This window comes from Perca fluviatilis, chromosome 21 (assembly GCF_010015445.1).
Source record: "Perca fluviatilis chromosome 21, GENO_Pfluv_1.0, whole genome shotgun sequence".
NCBI lineage: Eukaryota > Metazoa > Chordata > Actinopteri > Perciformes > Percidae > Perca > Perca fluviatilis.
Genome location: NC_053132.1, coordinates 21,607,041 through 21,634,034, shown reverse-complemented (window position 1 = coordinate 21,634,034; position 26,994 = coordinate 21,607,041). Strand labels below are relative to the sequence as shown.

The following is a 26,994-nucleotide window of genomic DNA, read 5'->3' as shown; positions in this document are numbered from 1 at the left end:
TACACCGGAAACTTCCTCTAAAAAAGTGTCAGTGCCTGAAAAAAAACTCCAAAGTGGGACCTCGTCTTCTTTATTGCAGCTCACTTGAGAGAGCGCAATGTGTCCTGGGAAATGAAGTCGTATTTTGCTGTAAAAGTTATTTAAAACGTATCTCAATTCACACTGTCGTTGTTACAAGTGGTAAGATAACACCCTCTTCTGCATTCACAGTACCAGTCCTTACAGTGACAACAATACATATTTAACAGACCGCCCGTTTGAATCCAAAAACAGCGCTTTCCTAAAATCTGCTATAACCAGGAAGTGCTGAGGGGGTCATATGATTGTAGAAAAATGGCGGCGGTGCAGTGGTAAGATTGCTCTTTTCTTATTTAAAAAAACTCCGTATCATCGTTATAAATCGGCAAATCGTGTATTTATTGATATTGTGCTAGTTCTGAGAATGTCCACGCATTGCAAACGTGTGTTTTGAGAGCTCAATGGTAATGTAACGTCCCAAAATAAAATGCCAACTTTGTTTTGCATGTTTACATAACATGACCAGTCAACTGCAGGAATTACCAAATGGTATTCTATGGCCTTGAATGAAGTGCCCTCTTAGGCTCGGGTTTGGTTGTAATCAGGCAAAGCCTATATATGAATGTGTCAAAGTTATTACACAGGTTTTATAGCACTCCCATTGGGTGACGTTTGCCACCACATACCTTCATATTTGCGTTCCATGCAAGATCTCAGATCCTAATGGGACAATACAGTAGTCAGTGTTTTCAGACGGAAGAGTGTTAGCAGCATCAGTCGTAAATAAACCGCGTGCTCTCTCCAGTGAGTGTTCAGAGACCTCAGGCTGAATGTAACTGACCGGAGGATGTCAGTAGAAACAGCTGACAGTCTGTCTGTTGTGTACCAAGGCGATCCAGAGGGCGCAACTATGAGGCAGAGCTGCAGAGATGTCGTCCTGAGGCTGCTCTGGTTGAGTTTGGAGACTACCATCCCCTCAAAACCATCATGGTAGACCATCTGCTGTTACCACTGTCTTCCTTACCGCGCCCCTCATCACAAACACCGCTATCAGCTCTTTGTTGTCTCTTAAACAGCTCTGAACCCCTCTCCTCTCCACCCAGGTGACCGATACAAAGACCCGCCGCGGGGCTCGTAAAGGCAGCACCTCCTCGTCTTCGTCCTCCTCCTCCTCGGCACCCCCGGACCCCCTCAGCTCCATGCTGGATGGGACCGACCCCCTCTCCATGTTTGCAGCAGCCTCGGCCACTGAGACTCCTGCCATGGCACACAGCGCCTCCGCAGGGGTCAGTAACACTGCAGACACACCTGTCGAAACTGAGACAAGTGCCAAATGCCGTTCCAGGAGCTTTTCTACTCTCCGCTAGTCGATATATATATATATATATCTATCTCTATCGAAGACGTCTCATTTCCGGGATTGTTCAGGTGTCGCCAGAAATTCCGCCGGATGCCCCTAATTTTCAGCCAGATGTCCCACACTTTCCAATTTCTTTGTGTTGGCGTTCTAAACTCTGGTGGATTTCTGAGGACTATGGTTAACTGCTCCTCAGATCTCTGCAGGGTAAATCCAGACCGCTAGCTAGACTATCTGTCCAATCTGAGTTTTCTCTCGCACGACTAAAACTACTTTTGAAGTACACATGATCCACCAAAACAAGTTCCTTCCCGAGGCTATTTCACAGAGGAACCTTCATTGTGTCCGGGGCTTAGCGCCGCCCAAGATGATTGTGATTGGTTTAAAGAAATTTTGGTTTAAACCAGAGCACGTTTTTCTCCCATCCCAGAATGCCGTGTGGACTAGCATGACCCTCCTCCGCAGCGCTGTGGAGGAAGGTCTGGCAACGCGAGACTACTCTCTGATTAGAACCAATTAAATTGCACAGAGAAATGGGGAAACATCAGCTTCGTCACACATTTATTGGTACCGACCATCTTCAGAAACTAACATGAGTGTCCCTCGAATGTTATTAACCACACACAGAAGTGGAAAGCAGATGATGCCCAAACCTGTTTTTTTTAAGGAGAGATGATGTGCTTCCAGGAACTGGGGAGGAAGAAGTGGGAGAAGGAGAAGGAGGAAGAGGTGGTGGGACCAGACTTTGAGCCCTGGTCCTTAAAACGAGGAGAGATCCTGGCCAGGTTCACCACCACTGAAAAACTCTCAATTGTGAGTAGAAGGGACAAGTTGTTCTGTTACTATAAACTAAAGGAGTTGGCCTAATCAGTCTTTGTGTACCCAGCCATGCTTTGCAAAACAGAAACTTAATTCAAATTTTTTTTTTTTTTTGTCTTCGTAGAATCTTTTCATGGGTTCTGATCGAGGTAAGACCTGCGTTTATATTCATCGTAATGATTTAAAGGTCCCATGACATGACTCTTAGGATGCTTTTATATAGGCCTTAGTGGTCCTCTAATACTGTATCTGAAGTCTCTTTCCCGAAATTCAGCCTTGGTCCAGAATTACAGCCACTAGAGCCAGTCCCACAATGAGCTTTCCTTAGTATGTGCCATTTCTGTGTTTGTAGCTGTTGAGGAGGGGGGGGGGGGGCAAGGTGTAGTGTGGGGGTGTGGCCCTGACCAACCGCCAATTTACACATTTGAAAGCCATGATGTCTCTCTCTTTCTCATGGGAGGGCCAAATTCTCTGGGAGGGCAAAGCAGAGAAAGGGGAGGTAACCTTGCTCCTTATGACCTCATAAGGAGAAGATTCCAGATCGGCCCATCTGAGCTTTCGTTTTCTCAAAGGCAGAGCAGGATACCCAGGGCTCGGTTTACACCTATCACCGTTTCTAGCCACTGGGGGACCATAGGCAGGCTGGGGGAACGCATATCAATGTTAAAAAAACTCAAAGTGAAATTTTCATGCCATGGGACCTTTAATTCATACTTCACTTAACGGCACAAACTCACATCCTGATAAACACAGCGGACATTCCCCGCTCAGCACCAAACAGACACAGGCAGACAGACACAGTTAGCAACTAGCCGGGGAACATAGTGGAGCATTTATTATTATATTGTGCACTTATATTGTAGGTGGTGGGCGTTTTCATCGCGGTTTGAGCGGAATTGATAACAAATTTGTTTGCTTCACCTGTTAACCTGGGTTTTTTCGGGCTTTGACAGAGAGAGGGGGGTGTGCCTGGGAGCGAACACTTTCTGTTGACCGCTGCACTAACGCACTTATTTCGACTCACAAAGTGACTTTACATTTGGTAACTGCAGTGCTAGTTGTATTTTACGTGTGGAGGAATAAATCATCGCAATGCAGTCTCGAGCGCGTCACAGTGTGTTTATGCCTCTCTCAGTGTTTAGTCCCTCGCGGCAGCACTTTGTTGGACTGCTTAGAGCCGCAACGACAGAGTCTGTGTGTGTTTTTCCTCTGGTCGAAAGCTAATGTCACTTCTGTTGTCGCTGTAGGAAAAGCTCCAAGTCCAGGATCCTCTGCTGTGTCAGAGAAAGTTCGAACTCGCCTCGAGGAACTGGATGATCTGGAGGAGGTACGTTTTTTTTCAAAATAAATGTCTATATATATCAGAGTTTCAGCTCAATTGGGAGCATTCGTTTTAAAATCATATGCAATCCTGGTACTGTTAGAATGAAATCAGTCACAAAATGCTTTATTATTTGTGTTTGTATGAATACACATACAAACATTAACACATTAAACACACAATATGTCATTTTCTGCCGCTAGGGGTCTCTCAATCAAAACAATACCAAAAGACGGAGCAGTGACGGCATTGCAGTCAGCTTCTCCCGGTTAGGATTCCTTCAGTGTTCATTGTTCAGGAGGTTTTTACCGGGAGTTATCTGTTGACGAATTATACGCAAAAACAAACTGACCCGGTGATTTAAAGCTTTAGTGCGTAACTTTTTGATATTAATGAACGTCCGTTACATTCAAGCCATTGCCAAATGAGTTGCTACAAAGCTGATTAAGACTATCAGCTCCACACAGCTCTCTCCTTATTTCTCGGTATGGGCATGTTCAGAAAAGGGTGTCGTCCGGCGACTTCCGCCTCAGCAATTCGAGTGAAGATAATGACATCTTCTTTTATTCTTCCGTGTCCTCCTTGGCTACTAGCCTCTAGGATCGTGGAAGGCTTCTGTCATGTGGACGCGCCGACAGTTTAGTTGTCATTACTTAGAATTCCTCATGAGGGTCGACCAAAACTACGCACTATAGCTTTAAACCGACCAAAGCACTGAATAAAACCGTTTCGCTATAAAAATCGGTGTTTCTCCGACACTGTTCGGCAGGTTAGCGGAGGGGGCTGCGAGCCGAGCTGCTACCAGCTCATGTTGTTTTCTCTGATAACTTAAGATCCAGACGTTCCGATGAAATTTATAGTTAAAAATAACCAAGATCTAAAAAGTCTTAAAAATGTGGCTTCACACTAGATAAGAAATGTCAATAAATGACAGCTTCTGGCAGACAACCACAACACTGACGCGTGCACAAAGGGGATATGACGCCATCGACAGGCGTCGGGGACCAAATGATGCGGACTGTGTCCTTGATTAAAATGACAGATTTATCTGAGTTTGGGTTTGGTGTGTGCGGTTGTGTGTGTGTGCGTGTGCAGGGTTCCCAGAGAGAGCTGCTGAACCTGTCCCAGCAGGATTACGCTAACCGCATCGAGGAGCTGAACCAGTCCCTGAAGGAGGCCTGGGCCTCGGACCAGAAGGTCAAAGCCCTGAAGATCGTCATCCAGGTGATCCAGCAGTCGAAAACACTCAATCCCCCCCCCCCCCCAAAAATAGCAAAAACACTCACAAGTGCAACATAATTTCTTTATGTTCCTTCAGTCACAATCAGTGGTGGAAGAAGTATTCAGATGCTTGAAAGTACTAATAAAAACACTAGTACTTTTACAGTACTAACACTGTAAAAATACTCTGTTACAAGTAGAAGGCCTGCATTGAAAATGTTACTTAAGTAAAAGTATTCAAGTATCATAAGGAAAACGTACTTAATATTGCTGGGTAGTTTAATTCATAATAAAACAATGTATTTTATAAACTATGTGTGTTTTGTGTGAAAATATTCTTAATTTGTAAAGTAACTAGTAACTAAAGCTGTCACATGAATGTAGTGGAGTAGAAGTAGAAAATGGTATGAAAAGAAAAGACTCAAGTAAAGTACAAGTAGGTACTTGAGTAAATATACTTCGTTACATTCCACCACTGGTCCCAATACCCACCTGTCTTACCTCTGGATTTGGATGTCCTCTGTGTGAAATCATAAACACTGATCTGTGATCTGTGTTCCAGTGCTCAAAGCTTCTGTCCGACACCTCAGTGATCCAGTTCTACCCCAGCAAGTTTGTTCTCATCACCGATATCCTCGACACTTTCGGTACGTAAAGAATCCTTGTATCTGTCTCTCCAGTAAAAAAATAAATAAAAACATTGCAAGTTTTCTGACTTTAGTCTCGCTTGTCTGTAGGCCGCCTGGTGTACGATAGAATCTGGACCATGTGTTCAGACCCACGGCCCCTACCAGGTACAGCGAGGATCTTGCATATCCAGTCGGATTGAATTTGAGCATTTTAGATTTTTTTTTTTCTCTAGCTTCTGAGGTGATGGATATATTGTCTGTGTGTGATTTGTCCGCTTGGCTCCCTCCTTCCTCAGACTCGTTCACAGTCGACGATGTGAATGACACGGCCAAGGAGACGTGCCTCAACTGGTTCTTCAAGATCGCGTCCATCAGAGAGCTTCTGCCCAGATTGTATCCTTTTCTGCCATCAGCACAGCTTCAATGCTTTTACATCTGATCTCGAGGACTCTTCGCCGACGACCAGAACTAATGTCAGGCCTCTTCTGATCCCTCTTTCTCTTGACTCTAAATTTTCTTTCCAATCCTAAATTTGTTTGTCAAATGGTTAAGTCCAGAGTCCCTGCGTCAGTCTACATCTCTTCTTTTAATATTCCACATTACATGTGGAATGATTTAAAGGGATAGTTTGGATTTTCTTAAATGTGGTTGTATGAGGTACTTCTCCATAGATAGTGTATCACCTACAGTAGATGGCGTTCGGCAGTTCCGCCAGTTCGGAGAAGCAGGCAGGAGTACCGGCACAGAAGCTAAGCAATGTACTTAGTTAGTTAGTTAGTTAGTTAGTTAGTTAGTTTATTATTTTATTTCTGTGTCATGCCAAACATTTTGGCCCATCCCACATGGAATTACAAGACACAACAAACTCATTTAGCAAACGTCTTCCAGTCACATATACAAATCATTCAGAGAAATACAGTACATGAATACAAATATATATATATATATATATATATATATATATATACACACACACACACACACAGTATATAAAAACAAAAAATCCTCATCTACAGATCATCTTGGTAAAGAGCTGTTTTCCTCTTCTCCCAGGCTTTCTCAAGATAAAGATAACTGGCTAATTTATATGTTTCACATGTGAACAGCCATCTCAGCCTTTGAGCATCATCCAGATTTACCAAATCAATCTCTGCTTTTATCTTACTAAACAAAAAAATCACACTGTTCACAATTAAAAGGACAGTAGAAAACAAAATGGAACTCATTTTCTATATCATTCAAACAACACATGGGACAGATCCGTTTTTCCTCTTCTAGATTAACATGTCCTGTTTCAACAGTCAAAGGTACTGCTGTGGATGGGGGCAGCAGCTAAATGTAGTTAAGCCACCTAAAAAAAAATCTATATCGGTTTAAGTGTACACTATATTTAGAAAATTTTTATTTTTATTATTTTTTATTATTTATTTTATATTTTTATTTGTCATATCCATCTATGCTCTCTTCAAAGCCACCAGACCACCAGAAAAAAAAACAGTTATTTTACCTCGCAGAACATCTGGGTTGCTGGTCTACTGCCGCCTCGATTGGTTCGATTTTTTGTGTTATTGTGTCACTTTGGTGTTTTAAAGGGTTATTTCGGATTTACCAAAGTGACACAATAACACAAACAAAACTAACTGATCGAGGCAGCGGTGGACCAGCAACCCCCTGTGTTCTGCAAGCTGAAGTGAATGTTTTTGTCAAAAGAGTCTGGTGGCTTTGAAGAGCGCATAGATAACGGCTTCAGTTTCCCGGTCGGAAAGGGCTGTCTGATGGCAAGGTGAAAAAATTGTAAATAAAGCGTACGCTTAAACAGCAGTACATTGCTTAGCTTCCGTGCCGGTACTCCTGCTTGCTTCTCCAAACAGGGTGAGTCCCCACTGCCATCTACCGTAGGTGATACACTGCCTACGGATACCTACATACACACAACACTTTAAACAAATCTGAACTATCCCTTTAAAGGACAAATCCGGCGCAAAATGACATGGGTACCGAGTCGACCGTTCTCTGGGATATGTTTTCATGCTAATCGAATGTGACCTGTGTCATCGCAAACCGCTAATTAGCTTATAAAGCTAGTCGTTGGGGCACCGGTAAAGTAAAAAGAAATCGCTATTTCTATACCACTAACAAGGCTCAAAACAGAACCACACTTCCACGGTAGCATAATGAGGATCCCTACGTGTAAACCGAAGCATTGAGAACTTAAAAAGATAGTTTAGAAAGGCCGCACCGTTGATGTATACGGACGAGCGCCATCTTGGGAAAGCAGTCACGACCAGTCGAACGCCGTGCTTGAGCTGTGTTACTGGTTGCACGGCGTTCGACTGGTCATGACTGCTTTCCCAAGATGGCACTCGTCCGTATACATGAACGGTGCGGCCTTTCTAAACTATCTTTTTAATAAACTGTCTGTACACAGTTTATTAATCAATGCTTCGGTTTTACATGTAGGGACCCTCATTATGCTACCGTGGAAGTGTGGTGCTATTTTGAGCCTTGTTAGTGGTATAGAAATAGCGATTTCTTTTTACTTTACCGGTGCCTTGACAACTAGCGTTATAAGCCAATTAGCAGTTTGGGCTAAAACTGGTCACATTCGATTAGCAGGAAAACATATCGACTCGGTACCCATGTGTTATTAACCCCTAGGTTCATTTTTGCGCTGGAATTGTCCTTTTTAAGGTTGTCTCCATGACAACCTCGATCATCCAGGACGCACTCCTTACCTCATGTAGAATTTTGACTCTTTGACCCTCTGTGAACAGATACGTCGAGGCTGCTATTCTCAAGTGCAACCGCTTCCTAAACAAATGGTTAGTTTCCCTTATGGGCTTTATTAGTCAGTCTTTCACTTGTAAGCCTACCGTTGAATACATTTAGCTTCAGTGTTCGTCTGATATTCTGCCTTCACTTGCTCCAATGCCTTAGTTCAGCAATATTAGCTTTGTAGCATACTATGCACTTTACTCTTCTAAATTAAGAGTGACATTTTTGGGTTATTTGAAAGATTTTGTTATTAATACTTGTTACAATGGACCAACTGAATCGTCCTCTCTGTTTATGAGGTTTTTTTTCTCCCTCCACCCTTCACAGCGGTATTCAGGAGACGCTCCCTCGGCTGACAGCCATGATCAGAGGGATCGGAGACCCCCTGGTGGCAGCGTACACCAGAGCTTACCTCTGCAGGGTGGGACCCTTCTCACCTTTTTTCTTGTTGTTTCTGAGCCATTTCTTACACTATCTGTCTGCTCATTTTCACTGTTTGTTTCTGACGCTCCGACAGTGTTGTTGTCATTACTTAAAATTCCTCATGGGGGCGACAGAAACTACACACTAAGTGTCTTTGCTAGTTTAAGACCGACGCAGCTGTCAATTCCCCGTCCAGCGCCCGCGTCGTTTAAACAGCAAATGCACGTGCGCCCATCTTTGCGCCCATGGGCGTGCTGGTTTAACAGAGTGGTGTGTTCAGGTGCATTCTTGGCGTATTGCTATCTTGAGGCAGCGGGAAGTGATCGCGCCATTGACCAAAAAAAACCTGGTCTAAAGTCAATAACGCAGCATTTCATTGTTATTTTAACAGTGAATTAGTAAAATGTGCCTAAGCTTGTGCACAGCGCGCCCACTATACTTGTTACACACACACAGGGAAGCGCAGCAGCACACAAACATGCAAAAGATTACAAATAAAAATATTACGCTGCAAATCCGCCATCATAATAGCAATGCGCCAAGGTCCAAACGCGCCTGGCTTTTAAAGGGAATGGGAGATGACACTGATTGTTTTATTGCATGTTACGCCCAAAACACACCTATGAATTAATGAAGACACTAAGTACAACCCTTTTGAACCAGGCGCCTGGCGCACAGAGACCCTTTTATCCGCCATTAAACTAACAAAAGTGGATTTGGACACGCCCTAAACGCACCTGCGCCAGGCGCTTCACGCCGTGCGATTAGATCGTTAAAATAGGGCCCTAAATGTTAACCAATAAAAGACTAATGATTGGTTATGGGGGGAAAAAAACGAGATGTGGAGCGAGAGATAAGAGTGCGCTCTCTCTCCCTCCAGGTGGGCGTGGAAGTCGCCCCCCACCTGAAAGACAGCCTGAACCGCAACTTCTTCGACCTGCTGGGCGCCTTCCGGCAGATCAGCAGCGAGAGCGTCCAGAAACAGCTGGTCCTGCAGAGGGTGGAGGTGCCCGAGTACCTGACGCTTTATTCCCCCGCCATCAGCTGGATCCTGCAGTGCATCGCCTACAGAGCTCCAGAGGCACGCAGTCACACACAACACAACTTATTTAGCTTGCATTTTTTTTCAAACTGAAAGATATTGAATGTATTGACAGAAAATGGCCAGCTTTCACTAGCTTTAGTGGAAAAGTCTCGCTCGGTCAAACCCCTTCTAAAGACAGAGGAAGTGTTTTTAATGCTGTTTGTGTTTCCATCTTAGCCTCTGCTAACGGAGATGATGGAGAGATGCAAGAAGCTGGGGAACAAGTGAGTGCTTTTACAGACAGTCATACTGAGGTGGTGTTGGTGAAAGGTAACATGCTACTGTACCAGAAGGACATGGCTTCACTTTTTTCAGGAGCAAAATATGCGTATAAATATACAATAATGATCTTAGAGCCCGACCGATAAAGGATTTTTTAAGGCCGATGTCGATACATATTTGGTGATTTATTATTCCGATATATCGGCCGATATATATTTAAAAAAAGAAATCCAGAAACGCGTAACAAAACAAACAGATTTCCCTAACATTAGTTATTTATAGTTTATTTATGAGTCCTCACTAAAATAATATGACAATGCAGTTTAAAAATCAACTTGTTTGTTTTATCAAAATATATTAAAGTTCTGATAAATAAAATGTATAAAACATACAAACTTACGATATGAGTTTTGCCAACAGGGATGTTGTAGAGTGCCCTCTGGTGGACAAACTACGCAACGCCAACACTCAGAACATGGTTGAAGGGTGTTTAGTCCGTTTTTATTTAATTTTTTTAATCATTTATTGGCCATTATAAATGCCAATACCAATAGTTTGGAAAATGCCTAATATCGGCCGATATATTGGTCAAGCTCTAAATGATATATAGTCTCAGTTCAATTTAATCAAATTTCCAATGGTCTTTAATATATATTTGTTTTTCAGATCAGTTTCATGGTAAGATGATTAATAGGAAAGGAACTGCAAAAGATTTCTGCCCACAAAATAATTCTTTCAGACTTTAATATAATGGTTGCTTTTTTTATTACAGATGATTTTATTTCGATGTCTAAAATTATTCATATAAAGCACAAAACAAAATACAACTTTTGGTTGCACTGGTCACAAACAGTGGATATTAGGGGTGGGAATCACCAAAAGCCCCACGATACATATTATTGCGATTTTAAACCTATTCCAATCCAATATTTTTCCAACTTCGAAAGACGTCCCCAAAGGAAAACGTGGTCAACATCTGTTTTAGCTAAAGAAAGATCAATTTCTCTGTTTGTTCATCTCACTTCGGTTTTATTGTCCCGCCCATCTAGTTGACTGAAAAAAGACATTTATTTTATTATTCTTGTACCACAAAGTTAAATTCTCATGTGCAATGAATATAATAAAAGATTTATACAGTACATTGCAATAATTCGCTGCATCAGTTTTTTGCTGCACCTCTAGTAGATATATGCAACCACTGACGAGGGTTCTCACGACGACTTCCTTTTTTATGGGCTCACAAGTCCAAAATGATTTAATGAAGGTCCAGTTTATGGATCCAGAAAGTGTTTAATATTAATAGACTGCCAGCAAGTAAAACACATTGTACTTACCATCAATTTTACACAGCTTTTACTCTTTGTTTTAATGGTTTCTGGTAGTAGTATCACAAAGATCCAACACAAAGTGTTCCTGTTTCCCATAGTGCTTTGCTGCTGAATTCAGTTATGAGGGCGTTCAGGCCAGAGTTTGTTGCAGCCAGAGCCACCGACTTCATCGGTATGATCAAAGACTGCGACGAGGCCGGCTTCCCAAAGGTCAGGAGACACGAACAGTTGTAATACTGTAATGATCCAATACATGTAAATATGTAAGATAGCACTATCATTACCTCATTAATTACAATATTGCACTAAAGCACAAATTGCACTCATATGTTTACTTCGACTACAAATGTTTATATATATTCTATATGATTCATATATACCATGTATGTATGCTGGTTGTACATTTTTATTTTTCTCTTGTACATAGTTTTTTATTGTTTTTATTTTTATTTTTTTTATTTGAATAGATGTTCTGGCATTTTTATTGTATTATTTATTTATTAATTATTATTTCTTGTTATTCTGTGTGGATTGTTGTTTGTCTTACACCTGCTGCTGTCACCCAGTAATATCCCAATTTAGGATGTCCGTCTGTCCGTCTGTCCGTCTGTCCGTCTGTCTGTCTGTCTGTCTGTCTGTCTGTCTGTCTGTCTGTCTGTCTGTCTGTCTTGTTCGTCTGTCAGTCTGTCTGTCTGTTTGTCTGTCCGTCTGTCTGTCAGTCTGTTCATCTGTCTGTTTGTCTGTCAGTCTGTTCGTCTGTCTGTCTGTCCGTCTGTCTGTCAGTCTGTTCATCTGTATGTTCGTCTGTCAGTCTGTTCGTCTGTCTGTCTGTCTGTTCGTCTGTCTGTCTGTCGAAATATGAATGGAAGCTTGATTGTGGTCTTCTCTGCAGCATCTGTTGTTTGGATCTTTGGGCCGCAGCGTGGCCTGTGCCGACCCTCCAGAATCGGAGAGACTGACGATCCTAAATGAGGCCTGGAAGGTTGTAACCAAAGTCCGCAGTCCTCAGGTACCGTGGGAATGATGCTGCTTTCACACAGCTGTTTGTTTCCATGAGACAATATTCCGGTTGTGACTGTGTGCGTGATTGTTTGTGGTTTCTAGGATTACGTCAACTGCGCTGAGATCTGGGTGGAGTTCACCTGCCGACACTTCTCAGTGAGTACAGATCTAACTCTTTTTATTATGTGTTTTTTTTTTTTTTATATGATTACATTTTTTTTTAAACAGCATACAAAACACACGAACACATCCCCTCCCCCCCCGAATGAACGCCACCATTTTGTCACCACTACTTACTCAAAGAAAAAATAGAAGACAAGCCAACGGAACAACCATAATTGTTCAATACAATAAAATCATGACTGAATAAACAGCTGTAAACATTGTACACGTCTCTCGACAGTACATGGCTTCTTAGGAGCCCTCCAGGAAGCTCGGCTACTTTCCCCATTTTCTCGTGTAGACCTTCACTCTGGAAAACCGTTTATATGCCGCCACCCTAGCCATCTCACAAGCCCACTCTTGGATTGACGGCACCCCTTCATTCCTCCATCCTCCTAAAAGAATCGGTCTGGCTATCATTAAACTAGTTTTAGTCTCGCATTGCCAGACCATCTTCCACAGCGCCGCGGTGGACGTTCCGGCATAGGAGAACAGCGTGCTCTGGTGTATTGGCATTTCTTTAAACCAAATCACAATCCGCAGGTACGGTGCCTCTGCAAAACAACCTCGGGAAGGAACTTGTTTTGGTGGAACGTGTGCACGTAAGGAGGCGAGCTCTGGGATTGAAATGGCTGTCGAGTGTGTGATGAGAATTTTACTTAAAAAAATATATATAATTTGGATTGTCGGTTCTAGCTCTGTGGATCGACCGGGGTTTAGAATGCCAACACAAAGAAAGCGGAATGTGAGGGACATCTGGCCGGAGCTCTGGCGGCACCGGAACAATCCTGTAAATGAAACGTTGATCTAGACTAAACTAGTCTGGACCCAGCTTCTTATGTGCTCATCCATCTGGCTTAGGATAATCTTGGGCTGAATGGGATTGGCACGGTGTTATGTCGGTTAGCCTAATAGCTGGTTTGATTTGCATTGAGAGACGATTTTATGGAAAGTATCCCATGCCAATCTCTAGGTATGGTGAAGGGTATGTGATGATGTGGGGCTATTTTAATTCCAAAGGCGAAGGGAACTTTATCAGGATGCATAGTATCCTGGATCCATGAAATAACTGGCCTTTAAAAATAAAAATCTGCCTCCCTCTATGGGAATTTAACATAGGGGTGTACTGACTTTTGTTGCCAGCGGTTTGGACATTAATGGCTATGTTAAGTTATTTTGAGGGGACAGCACATTTACACTGTTATACAAGCTGTACACTTCATACTTTACATTGTAGCAAAGTGTAATTCCTTCAGTGTTGTCCCATTAAAAGATATAATGATATATTTACTAAAATGTGAGGGGTGTACTCACTTTTGTGAGATACTGTATGTTATCATGTATCCCAGTCCAGAATTTCCTGGACCTTATCACAGGACCATAGGACATGAATTAATTGGCCATCCTCTGTCTATTACATTTCCTATTATGTAGACATTTCAAGTTTCTAATCACCTTTCCTTTCCCTCTTGCTCTCAGAAACGTGAGGTCAACACGGTTCTGGCTGACATCATCAAACACATGACCCCTGACCGGGCGTTTGAGGACGCTTATCCTCAGGTTAGCAGCTCATTGGCTACCGGGACAAATTCAGCCCGTTCCCTTGGAAGTGAGGCGTTCCCACTCCTCCCGATGTCTGCTCTGTAGTGACTCTGTGTTTTTTGTTCTTCGTCCAGCTGCAGTCAGTGATCAGGAAGATCCTCACCTACTTCCACGACTTCTCCGTCCTCTTCTCCATGGTGAGCAGCAACCACCGCTTCACAAACGCACACACACGATGGAACGGTTTACACTCTGGAGACCTGAAATAATCAATGACACGTGGCTTTTATCACGCCGCCGTTCCACAATGTCCCCCAATGTCCCCCAATTGGTTTCTGTTTCCCAGGAGCGTTTCCTGCCGTTCCTGGACATGTTCCAGAAGGACAGTGTGAGGGTGGAGGTGTGCAGATCCATCATGGAGGTCTTCATCAGGTAAGAGACACCTTTAGACCTTTAGAATGGAATCTGATTGGTTTGCTTTGTGACAAAAAAAAGTGAAAAAAAAACCCTACATTTTGACATGTAATTGCTCTGCATCTCCCGGCAGACACCAAGTGGAGCCCACCAGAGACCCGGTCATCCTGAACGCCATGTTGCACATCTGCAAGACCATGCACGACTCTGTCAAGTAGGGTATTTGTGTGTGTGTGTGTGTGTGCGTACATGTAATTACTTCCATAGTTGTTGTCTTTTAGGCTCTTCAGAAAATATTTTTTAATGTGTAATTATAGTTTTTCATAACTACTTTTTTTATAGGTTTCTTTTGTATTTTTGATTGAAGTTAATGTCAGTGATTTTGAACACCTAGTTCAGTTATTTTAAAGTCCCATTTTATGCTCATTTTCAGGTTCATACTGGTATTTTGGGTTTCTACTACAATATGTTTACATGCTTGAATGTTCAAAAAACCTTGAAAAAGTCCAGTCTGCTCTGATTGGTCAGCGCTTCTGTGTCTTTCGCATCTGCGCTTTTGGTGTCTCTGCACTGTCATTGCAGCCGGGGAATGACTGTAGCGGCACTTTCTACCTATACTTAGTATAGTTGTGACATCACAACCGTACAGAAGTGCTGACGGCTCATTTAAAGGCACAGTTTCTGAATACGGGCTCTGTGTATTTTTCTGTGTAATGAGCGTTTTGATAGTTTCCCAGTATTTATACAGCACCTCGACCTGCTTTATAATAATAATAAAAAAAAGACATGGAAATCTTACGTTTTACGATGTAGATTGTTAATAAAGACAGAAATGTAATCTGACGTTTCTTGATCTGCCCGGCGACAGCCTTCAGTCAGTCACCCATCTGCTCTCTGTATTGCAGCGCTCTCACTCTTGAGGATGAGAAAAGATCTTTGGCTCTGCTGATCATCGGCTTCATCCGCATGGTGAGACTCTGGAGACTTTAGTCCGTGGTTTAGAAATAAGACCAATGGTGGCCGGGTTGGCTCAGTGGAGCAGGGACACAAATTATGCCTTGACGACCTGTGACGATTTACTGCATGTCTTCCCCCTCTCTCTCCTGTTTTTATTGTTTTAGAGAAGATAGAATGCACAATATACAATGCAATATTACAATGTCAATTATAACAAGACATCTTTCTATTAACCCCATCCCACCCACAACAAACCCTTATGCCGAGGAAAAGAGGATAGGAAGAAACAAATAAAAACAAAAGGAAAATAATAAAAAATAATAATAATAATAATAATAATAATAATAAAAAATAATGATAAAAAACTATCACTCACGATATAATAACATTTAAAAAAGAAATAAGACCAATGTTAATTTTATATTTTCTTTATTTAACTTTCTAACTTCCATACTCATAATATTTTCAAACGGCTCTGAATTACACTTTTTTAATTTTTTTAAAGTTATATAATTTCCTTAAAAAAGCTGGGCATGGTAGTTTTTAGAAATCATTACTAAATTTGGAGGAAACCGTGTATTTGTTGAGGACTATTTTCTGCTGCGGAGTAATACACATTTGGTGCTCTTGTGAGTACTTCCGGCAGCAGGTGTGTGTGTGTGTGTGTGTGTGTGTGTGTGTGTGTGTGTGTGTGTGTGTGTGTGTGTGTGTGTGTGTGTGTGTGTGTGTGTGTGTGTGTGTGTTTTTATTAAAATAAAACTACACTGCCCACGTTTATGGTAATGAGGAAACATGTCACTCGGCACACATCACTGATGTTTTCTCACTTTTTTGGGACAACAATTGAGCTCTATGGCACATTATGAATACAGTTCATCATTTACTTTGATTTCTTTAAGTAAATTTCATTTAGTTAAAGAACTCTTTTCTCTGTTCTTCCACTCGTATAATCTGTCTTTGTTTTCCCCCCATTGTGTTTAGGTGTGTTTTGGTCGTGACTTCGAGCAGCAGTTGAGTTTCTGTGTGGAGGCCAGAGCCACCTTCTGTAACCTGGAGTCAGTGATGGTGCAGCTCATCCACGTCAGTCCTGCACACACACACACACACACACACACACACACACACACACACACACACACACACACACACACACACACACACACACAGGCGTGACATTCTCAATGTTCACCTTGTTGTTTCCAGACGGTGAACCAGCTGGCAATGGAGACCAACAGGGTGATGAGAGGGAGTCACTCCCGCAAAACGGCGGCCTTCGTCAGGGTGAGTCAACACACACATTTTAACCATTTATTTATGTCCACGTGAAGAACAATGGTACAGGGACACACATATTATAGATGCAGTACAATGCATAGGCAAACTCATGGACCAGTGGCATGCCAGCAGGTCTTCACAATAGCACTTAAAGGTCCCATGGCATGAAAATTTCACTTTATGAGTTTTTTTTAACATTAATATGAGTTCCCCCAGCCTGCCTATGGTCCCCCAGTGGCTAGAAATGGTGATAGGTGTAAACCGAGCCCTGGGTATCCTGCTCTGCCTTTGAGAAAATGAAAGCTCAGATGGGCCGATCTGGAATCTTCTCCTTATGAGGTCATAAGGAGCAAGGTTACCTCCCCTTTCTCTGCTTTGACCGCCCAGAGAATTTGGCAAACCCATGAGAGAGAAACTATGGAGGAAATATTTATTCATAATTCAAATTGAAAGTCCAAAGAGAAAACAAAGCGAGATCAAATTAAAAATATATATATTTTTTTAATTTTCCATTTGGCTTTTGAATTTAATATTTGGCTTTTGAATTTCAATTTAACATTGGCTTTTAATTTTCATTTAATATTTGGCTTTTGAATTTCAATTTAACATTGGATTTTCATTTGGATTTAATATTTGGCTTTTGAATTTCCATTTAACATTGCCTTTTCGTTTGGACTTGACACATGTCAATGTAAATGAGGAGGCGTGGCCCAAAGGCTGGTGGGAGGGTCTGAAACGAAAGGGGTGCAGAGGCACCTTATGAGCAGCAGGGGGAGCAGACTGCTGAGGAGCATCTGTCTGCAGCTTCACAACCAGGCTGGCTTGGCCTCTTATTTCCCATGATAGAAAATGATGATGTAGGCTAAACACAAACGACATTTCATGCAACAACTGTGAAGTTTTCATGTAGTTACTATAATTGGGCCCGTGTTAGTGAGGACTAGATTAGGACTGGATTTAAAGCTGATTCTGGTTCCCAACTTCGCCCCAGGTGTGTCTGTTTAAAACACGACTCAGAAACTTCTCTCTTTTGATGTTTTATTTAATTAAGCAACAGTAGAAACATGGGTGTGGGTAGCTCTGCTTACGTGTGTTTGTGTGTGGTCAGATCTCGAGGACACACACACGCACACAATCTCAACCGGATCGTCATCGTCCGAACTGCGACCTCTCCTTTTTCTTTCTCTCACTTTTTTCTCCGGGTGGTGCGCGCGGTGTGAGGTGCGCGTGTCTAATTTTGAATTATGAATACATATTTCCTCCATAAGAAACAACAAGGCTTTCAAAGGAGCAAAGTGACAGTTGGTCAAGGCCACACCCCCACCCTCCACCTTGCCCCCCACCCCCCCCCTCTCCTCTTCAATAGCTACAGACACAGAAATGGCACATCCTAAGGAAAGCTCATTGTGGGACTGGCTCTAGTGGCTGTAATTCTGCACCAAGGCTGAATTTCGGGAAAGAGACTTCAGATACAGTATTAGGGGACCACTAAGGCCTATATACAAGCATCCAAAGAGAACCATGTCAAGGGGCCTTTTAATAAGCATAATACTAAGTCCTTAAGGGTATAAGTAGCAACGTCTCCGCCATATGTGGCGGCTGCCAATAATAACAGATATGGCACAGTACTTAGCAAGCTGTTTAGCCCTCTTTTTGGCCATCCCAAGTTGTTGCAGCCCTCTTACTACCAGCCTGTGTGTGTGTCTTAGGCTACCAAATATGAAAACGAGTAGTCTGCACCTAATAGCCTAGCTCTGAGATGGTGTTTAGGAGTGGTTGGTATTTAATTACCTTGGTGTAGGAAGCCTCCTCCATGCTGGAATCAAAGGTGCAGCCTACCTCCAAAATGTAGGACTCCTCATTGACAATAACAACATCTGGTGTGTTGGCAACCAGATGTAAGAAAGTACTAGGGTTACTGTTGCTTCAGCATTGCCCCTTAGGTACGAGGAAAAGTTGAGTCCAGTGTTGGCTTCGGATGTCCGCTCCTACTTCAGGGACTGCTCTCTTTCCCCTCTCCTCCAGGCGTGCGCTGCCTACAGCTTCATCACCATCCCGTCTCTCAGCAGCATCTTCAGTCGTCTCAGCCTCTATCTGCTGTCTGGACAGGTTGCGTTGGCAAACCAGTGTCTCTCCCAGGGTGAGCCAGCCGTTTGCTTTCACATTTTAAACAAGGAGTCAAATTCAAGGGCATGTTCAGCATTTTGTGTTTACATTTTTGAGGCGAAAGATAATTCATTTTGCTTTGTTTCAGTAGGCAATTACCTAACAATTCTACTTTTATCTTCCCTCCTTTCCCCTCATTCCACTTCCCTTGCTTCCTTTCTTCTGTTGTTTCCCTTCTCTCCTTTCTCTCTCCTTTCCACGTTACCTCCCGTCCTTGTTGTGTCCTTGTTACCTCGCTTCCTGCCTCCCTAACCTCTCTTTTCCCTGTCTCCATCCTTCTTTCCACACAATGCAACAGCGGATGCTTTCCTGAAGGCGGCAGTCAGTCTTCTCCCGGAGGTCCCTCGCTCCATCAGCGTGGAGGGGAAACTTCGAGGGTCCGAAAGCTTCCTGCTGGACTTCATCAACAACTTCCTGGCTACGCTGCTGGTTGTACCGGTAACACAATTCCTTTCCTTAGCCTCTCAGAGCAGAAAGATGAGGGAAATCATCCTAAGGGACTGTTCGTTATTTATTTCAGGGGCCACCGGAGGAGTTTTGGGACCTCCAGTCAAAATAGACCTGACCATCCCCTCGCCACTAATAATTTTACTATGACCCTCCAAAACGATTTGGAAAAAAGGCATGACCCTCCCCCAACAATTTATCAATACCTTCTGTACTGGTTTGCGCTTGGCAAAGATATACAGATTCCCATTGATTCCCAAAAATGTTGGATGACCCTCCTCTCAACAAAGAATAAAAAGACATGACCCTCCCCTATTTTCCTCCGGTGGTCCATTCCATAAATACCGAACGGTCCCTAAGCTGAAACTTTTGGCTTTTCCTCATTCCTCTGTTCCTAAAAGGTGTGTGTGTGTGTGTGTGTGTGTGTGTGTGTGTGTGTGTGTGTGCGTGTGCGTGTGCAGGACCATCCAGAGCATGGCGTGCTCTACCTAGTGCGCGGTCTGCTCAACATGATCCAGGATTACACCTGGGAGGACAACAGCGACGCCAAGGTGCGGGTCTACATCAGCACTCTGCCCCTGCTGGCCGCCATGAGCCAGGAAACCTACCTCTACTCCATCCCTAAAGGTACGGGCAGTAGGCGATCTAAAGGGGCGGTGCCATCCCCCCCTTGTTAGCATCCATCCATCTTCGTCCGCTTATCCGGGGTCGGGCCGCGGGGGCAGCAGCTCCAGCAGGGGAGCCCAAACTTCCCTTTCCCGAGCCGCATTAGCCAGCTCTGACTGGGGGATCATGAGGCGTTCCCAGGCCAGGTTGGAGATATAATCCCTCCACCTAGTCCTGGCTCTTCCCCCGAGGCCTCCTCCCAGCTGGACGTGTCTAGAACACCTCCCTAGGTATAGAATATTTCACTAATATCCCCGTGAACATGCAGCCGTGCAAAAAAAAGAGGATATTTTCAAAGTTTTCCACCGATGTGAACACAAACCCCGTCTTTCCTTCCCCTTCAACCGCCTTCTTTAAAAAGGTTTGCTGTTGCGATATTTGCACATATTCAAAAATCCGTGGATATCTCTTTCATAATGTTTCAAGGTAGCTGTGTTTCTTCTTTCGACCAGAAATGCTGGCTTTTCTTTAGGCCACGCATCTCTACTGCAGTCTTGCAAACTGTTGGCTTGTGTACAGCAACCATAGCAACGCGCAGAGATGACCGTAAGCAGTAAACAGGCAAGAGTCTGAAACTGCGGTTAAAAAAAACAAACAATTGAGACCCATATTCCGAATGCGCTGTATACATCTCCAAAAAATGCTTCTAAAACCTGAATAATATCGGCTTAATCGGAAAATGCTATATTCGGAAAAAGGTCATATTCGGAATATCCAAACAGAATAAGCTGTGACCTGTCCGATTCAGAATATTGTCATATTTGGATAATAGTGTGATATTAGTGTGCATGTATACCTACTCCTTGATTCTTCGTCTGACTGAGGCTTGTGCAAGTTCTCTGCAAGGCTCTGAAATACCAGTCACCGTGCTGCGTGTTGATAAATCCACGGAGCCCAACACATCTCTTTGTTAAAGCTACATTGTGTAAGAATTTCTCCCATCTAGCGGTGAAATTGTGTATGACAACCAACTGTACATTACTTTCTAGCCCCTCCCATTCCGATCGCGTTTGAACTCCTACGGTGGCCGAACCGCGAAATTAGCTCTTTAGTATCTCCATCGTTTACACGCAGCTGTTCTAGCCACTCCAATATTAACTTTGGTCAAGCTTTGCCTGGCGCGTTGTCGTTTTAATTCGCTTTTTCGCTTCCCTGGCGAGTAATCTCCCCCTGGCATTCGTCACGGTGCCACTGAGTATGTTGTATGAGTTGTATTCTTATTAATGGTGGATATATGGGACACATCTATTAATGTTAGAAAAAGAAATAACAGAAATTTCAATCACACACCCTATTGCACAGAAGACTCTGACATTTTGTTGACGAACAAGCCTATCATATATCATATCATATACTAATAAAATGGGAGTACAGTGCATGGGTTATGCGTTGATTATGTAAATGACCTAATTTTCTTTCCCACGTTTGTTTGAATTTCTTTCAACATCCAGGGGGTTGAAAGTGAGCATTCCTCCAGCTAAATTGCTCTTTTTCCCCTTTCCCCTGGTCTCAGTGGACTCCAATGAGACTCTTTACGGAGGAGACCCCAAGTTCCTACTGGAGATCAACAAGCTGAGCGAGACTCTGATTGGACAGGTTCTGGACCATCTGAAGGCGCTCGGCCGGGACGAGGTGAGGCACAAACGGCTCGCTGCCCCTGGTGACACTGCGGCGTTTCATTTTTATTTTCTCATGCCATGCTTCATTTTTCCTCAGAAGCTAATTCCGATCTCATAACAAAACAGAATCTGCAGATATTATTATTTTTTTTTTTTCCAGAGAGAGAAAAGCTGCAAAATTTAGCGGGCTGTTTTTCAGCTTGGGGTAGAGATGTGTTAACATTCTGAGTTTAAAAAAAAAAAGTTTTTTAGATGTCTTTATTTAAAAGGCACAATGCACATACATTAGTCAACATGAGTACAGAGTCCATCATGTAAATGTGCCAGATTTAACCATACAGGCTAATTTTCATCTGCATTCCCTAGCACAGTGGTTCCCAACCTGGGGTCCGGGCACCCCTTAGGGGGGCGGCAAAGATCACAGGGGGTGCACAAGTCTTTATCTGGTTTAAGGTTGAGGTAAAAAAAAAAATATTCGCACATGTTAAACAAATTATGATAATACACTAGAATATATAATGTATACAAAAGTCTGTATAAAAACTATATATTTTTTGTTCTCGCTTAAAATTGGAGGCAGGCTACTTAGTAGGCCAAACCTCCGGGACCTCTTACCCTGGGACCCTTGCTGTCATCAGGTCAGCTGCTAGCTGCTATCATCCTCGTTTTTCCTGCCGCCACGGCATCACTATTTTATGAAGGAAACATGGTGGAGAAACGTAAAAGTGCTGATAACTCCTTTGCTCAGCTTTTTTTTAGACATAAGTAGGGGGGGGGGCGCCAAGGAAAAAAGGTTGGGAACCATTGCCCTAGCAGGTTAATGGCTTAAAACGATAGATACGCTACAACAATACAACAAATGCACATAAAACAAGACAGACATAGGCATATACAAGTAAAATGACACAACTACTGTTCCAGATCATGACTACTGGCAGGTTGATGGCATGAGGAAAACATAACGCAAGTATCATACACAGTAGACACAGGTAGAAGTGAATAGACGCACGTTAGAACGCATCAACAACACATAAGCCCACACAGAGACACTGCTGTAGCGATAAAGACAAACACATTATTCTGGATTATGGCAGCATCATTTTATGTTTTAAATAGTTTAAATTCTGCGGAAAACTCTGCTGGATTCTGCGTCTGCAGATTTCCTGTGGCCCTGCTGTTAAAGGTACTGTAGTTAGGATTGTGAAGATCCAGGACTTAGCCAAAAAATATCAACATCGACAGCTTCTCAGTTCCTCCCCCCTTTCTGCTAAAGCCCAAAACGTTCTCCTAAGCCTCTCCCCCCACAAGGGAGAATGAATGAGTGATTGACACGCAGTTAGCCCTGATTGGTGCATCTGAACAGGGAGCGGTGGATTTCTGCTTCATGTAGTTCTACTGGAACATAGGGTCAGTTTCAGCAAATATGACAGAAAGTTAGTTTTATAAGACTTACCTACTGCACCTTTAACTAAAACGCCTCCTTCTTCTGGCCCGCTTGCAGCAGAGCACACGGCGTCAGGGCGCTCTGGCCTTCTCCCTGTTCGGCGTGCTGCTGGCTCACGGCGACCTGAGGAACAACAAGCTGAGCCAGCTGGCCGTCAACCTGTGGAACCTCAGCCACAAACACGGACACTGTGAGACCCGCGTCTCGGTGAGTCCTCGACCCATTTCTCAAGCAGCTGCACCCTGATCAGCATCACTTCTTTGGGGGCATCTTCAGTTGCTTCATGTCCCTTAAATCAGAATAACCGTAGCTGAAAGGTTATGTTAAGCCAATAAACCATAATCGTTTATTAAACGATTGAAATTGTCATACACAAAGAAAATAAGAAACTTTTACTAAATATAAACACAAAACCTTTCGGTCCAAAATAAAAAAAATTTTAATGTAGAAACATGAACAAATTCTATCTTAACGCTCCATAAGTTATTTGAAGTATGTACATGTTTTTAATATATTCATATGCAGAGTGTAAAGGCGTTTTTTTGATGTCACCTGCAGTAGAATAATGCCACATGGTTTTGCACCGGACGTCACGTAACACGATGTCATGACGTGTACGACAAAAAGCCTTCGCGTTCTTTTGCAAAAAGATGACTGCTCTAGCTGTTGTGGTTTTTGTGTTAGATCGATGTAAACAGGATCGTGTAAACAATAAATAATGTTTAGATGTTCCGATACCATTTTTCCTTCCAGATACCAATTCCGATACCTGAACTTGCGAATCGGCCGATGCCAAATACCGATCCGATACCAGCGTTTTAAAAACACGTATATTCGATTATGTTTAAACAGCTGAATACTACTATCCCTGTATGGCTGTGATTTGATTGCTGTGTTTATTGTTCAGCCTGGCTCGGGTTAAACTCTTTGTGAAACATCAACAAAAGCTAACGGCGAACGTCCTAGAGCTCTCTTTCATTATCTAGTTCGACACTGAGCCATAATGGAAAAAGAACGTAAATAAACTACGTTAAAGTAGTTTTTTCGGGCACCTGGTAGCTCACCTGGTAGAGCAAGTGCCCATAGAGGTTCACTCCTTGCTGCATGTCATTCTCCCTCTCTCTCCCCTTTTTATGTCTTCAGCTGTCCTACATAAATATAGGCCTAAAATGCCCAAAAAGGAATCTTTAAATAAATAAAGTCGTTTTTCTTCTGGGCTAAATTACGTGACATCGGATCGCTGCTTAAACTCCAGTAGGCTACTTGCCGAGGCCTTTAGGAAACCTCTCTAGTTAAATGTATGCTGCACTTGGTTCAAATTAAGGGCCCTATTTTAACGATCTAAGCGCACGGCGTGAAGCGCCTGGCGCAGGTGCGTTTAGGGCGTGTCCAAGTCCACTTCTGCTAGTTTGACGTTGGAAAAAAGGGTCCGTGCGCCGGGCGCATGCTTCAAAAGGGTTGTACTTAGTGTCTTCATTAATTCATAGGTGTGTTTTGGGCGTAACATGCAATAAACCAATCAGTGTCCTCTCCCGTTCCCTTTAAAAGCCAGGCGCGTTTGGACCTTGGCGCATCGCTATTATGATGGCGGATTTGCACCGTAATATTTTTATTTGTAATGTTATGCATTTTTGCATTAGTTTGTGTGCTGCTGCGCTTGTGTGTGTGTGTGTGTGTGTGTGTGTGTGTGTGTGTGTGTGTGTGTGTGTGTGTGTGTGTGTGTGTGTGTGTGTGTGTGTGTGTGTGTGTGTAACAGGCATAATGTGCGCGCGCTGTGCACAAGCCTAGGCACATTTTACTAATACGCTGTTAAAATAACAATGAAATGCTGCGTTATTGACTTTAGACCAGGTTTTTGTTGGTCAAGGGCGCGATACCTTCCCGCTGCCTCAAGATAGCAATATGCCGATAATTCACCTGAACACACCTCCCTGTAAGACCAGCACGCCAATGGGTGCACAGATGGGTGCAGGCGCATTTGCTGTTTAAACAACGCGGGCGCTGGACGGGGAACTGACAGCTGCGTCGGTCTTAAACTAGCAAAGACAGTTGCGTCGGGTGCGAGATAGGGCCCTAAGACATTTATTGATCACGAAAGGGTAATGACATTTTACAGTCTCACTCATTTCAGCGAACATGCTTAGCCTCAGCGACTTCCTGTCTCGTCTCGGCGCTGCAGGTTCGGACCCTGGAGTTCATCAAACACCAGGCTCAGCAGGCGGACATGAGCCACCTGTCAGACACGGTCCAGCGGCTGGCGCTGCAGTCCCGCACCTGAACCTCAACCTGAACCTGAACCTGAACCTCCACGACCGCGGGAGAATGTTTCTGCGCCAAGGTTTGTGTCAATAAAAGATAACAAGAAGCACAAAGAAGAAGAAAAAAATGCCCGAATGTGTTTGGCGTGAGGACACTTTGTGAACATTTCAAGGGGGTGTGAAGATTCCATTTTACATTTCAGCACTAAATATTTACAATCAGTTTGGACCAATATAAAAAGAGAGAGCTCTTCTTGTGCCAAAATGTCTTGTTTTTTTGCACTAAACCTTAAAGAAAACTCTTTCAAGTTGAGTTCATTGCTGCTATATTCAGTGTCAAAATGTGTGTGTGTGGGGGGGGTCCATTACATAAACTACAAAACCCCTAAATGAATGATCATGTGATTCAAAGTTTGCAAAGGAATGGAAAAAATGACATTTCTCTGCATGTTTTCTGGCCTTCTGTCTCGAGTCACATGAGGGCGACAACCGAGCCAATAAGCATCAGATCTTCAGCAGACTTTCAGCCCAGTTCTTGTCGTCCAACTGAAATGGCTTCAAAGTCTGAAAACACGCCGCCACGGTGCTAAAAACTAATATTTTAGCAGTGGTACGTCTTTGTCACTACTGCACGTTTTGCTGTAATTTTCAAAGAAAACTATCAACTTATGCCACAACGGTTCCGCAAAGTATCGCAACATCATCTGGCATCACACACAGTTTCTATCGTGTTAATATTATCGGTTTAATAATATCGTTTAACATGTTGTCCTCCTCATGCATTTGTAGAAAAACATTCATCCTGCTTTGTATTTACAGTAAATGACCACTAAGTATGAATCTATTTGTAACCCTGTCGTTTAAAGTGCAAAGCTAATGTACCAATTGCTTATTAAATATCTTAACTGGACTGTTTTTGTAATGTTTTACCACATGCAGCGACTTTAATACTCAATGATGCAATAAAAAGTGGACAGGACAATATTTATTTCATGACATTGTCAAACTCTTCTCAGCTGTAGTTTATTTACTCATGTAGTGAATCATGAAAAAAAAAAAAAAAAAGCAAAAACTCCCCTTTTAGTCCTGAAAGGATCAAATCTAATCAAAAACTAAAAAGGTGTGATGACACAGGAGCATTCGAACAAAACTTACTTTCAGGTTAGCAAAAGAAGTTACAGGGTTAAATGATTGACAATGAGTAACAGAACGTGTGATATGTGGAGTAGAGCAGGTTGTGATATTGTGTAACCCTTGCGTTGTCTTCCCGTCAACCATGAACTTGTCCTTCCAGGTCACAGTTGAAATCTTTTGCGCTTTTCCGATGTTTCGGTCACTTATTCCATGCTTTTGGCGCTTTTTTTTTAAACCTGAGCTGGTTTAATAATAGGTTTTACACTTATTCTTGGAATTCATGGTCAACAAACCTCATTTATAATCAAATTATACATACCTTTTTAGTTAAAAAGGCAGAAATGATGAACTATTTTGATTAATAGTCAAGATAAGAGGATGTTGAGTGGATCACAGATGGGTATATGTCAAAGTTTACTCTGGATACGGTTTTGAAACCAATAAGAAAAAAAAATGCTATAAGATTAAATAACACCCGAAAAATTCATTGAAAGTAATCATTAATTTTACCTGAAGAACGTATGGAACCATCCACATTATTTTTGGGCAATCGGATATAAAAACACTTTGACCCGAGGACAACACAAGGGCTTAACTGCCTGACATCTTGGGAGATGTGAACTGCTGAGGAACCTAAAAGTCCATTTTGCCCGGATTGTAAACGCTCACCAGAAATCGGGACTTTTCACCAACGCAATACTGTTAAGGGCT

The 26,994-nt window shown here is 42.8% G+C and overlaps 1 protein-coding gene across 1 annotated transcript; it reads left to right on the top strand.

The window, feature by feature from the left end:
• Positions 1-50: 50 nt before the first annotated feature.
• Positions 51-26,059, top strand: vps35l (VPS35 endosomal protein sorting factor like). The gene is made up of 31 exons (XM_039787738.1): positions 51-180; positions 274-350; positions 909-1,008; positions 1,122-1,304; positions 2,063-2,188; positions 2,319-2,343; positions 3,442-3,521; positions 4,611-4,739; positions 5,299-5,383; positions 5,474-5,530; positions 5,662-5,758; positions 8,140-8,187; positions 8,468-8,561; positions 9,444-9,644; positions 9,825-9,871; positions 11,296-11,407; positions 12,090-12,206; positions 12,302-12,355; positions 13,841-13,921; positions 14,038-14,100; positions 14,250-14,335; positions 14,451-14,531; positions 15,223-15,286; positions 16,256-16,354; positions 16,478-16,555; positions 18,575-18,689; positions 19,014-19,153; positions 19,624-19,789; positions 21,342-21,460; positions 22,949-23,098; positions 25,071-26,059. The coding sequence occupies exons 2-31, from the start codon at positions 334-336 to the stop codon at positions 25,167-25,169; spliced, it is 2,913 nt and encodes a 970-aa protein (XP_039643672.1). The 5' UTR covers positions 51-180; positions 274-333; the 3' UTR covers positions 25,170-26,059.
• Positions 26,060-26,994: the final 935 nt, after the last annotated feature.

Coding starts and splice junctions, on each gene's coding strand:
- vps35l (XM_039787738.1), top strand. Junction 12,207..12,301: donor CCAAAGTCCGCAGTCCTCAG/GTACCGTGGGAA, acceptor TGTGGTTTCTAG/GATTACGTCAACTGCGCTGA. Junction 18,690..19,013: donor AAACCAGTGTCTCTCCCAGG/GTGAGCCAGCCG, acceptor ACAATGCAACAG/CGGATGCTTTCCTGAAGGCG.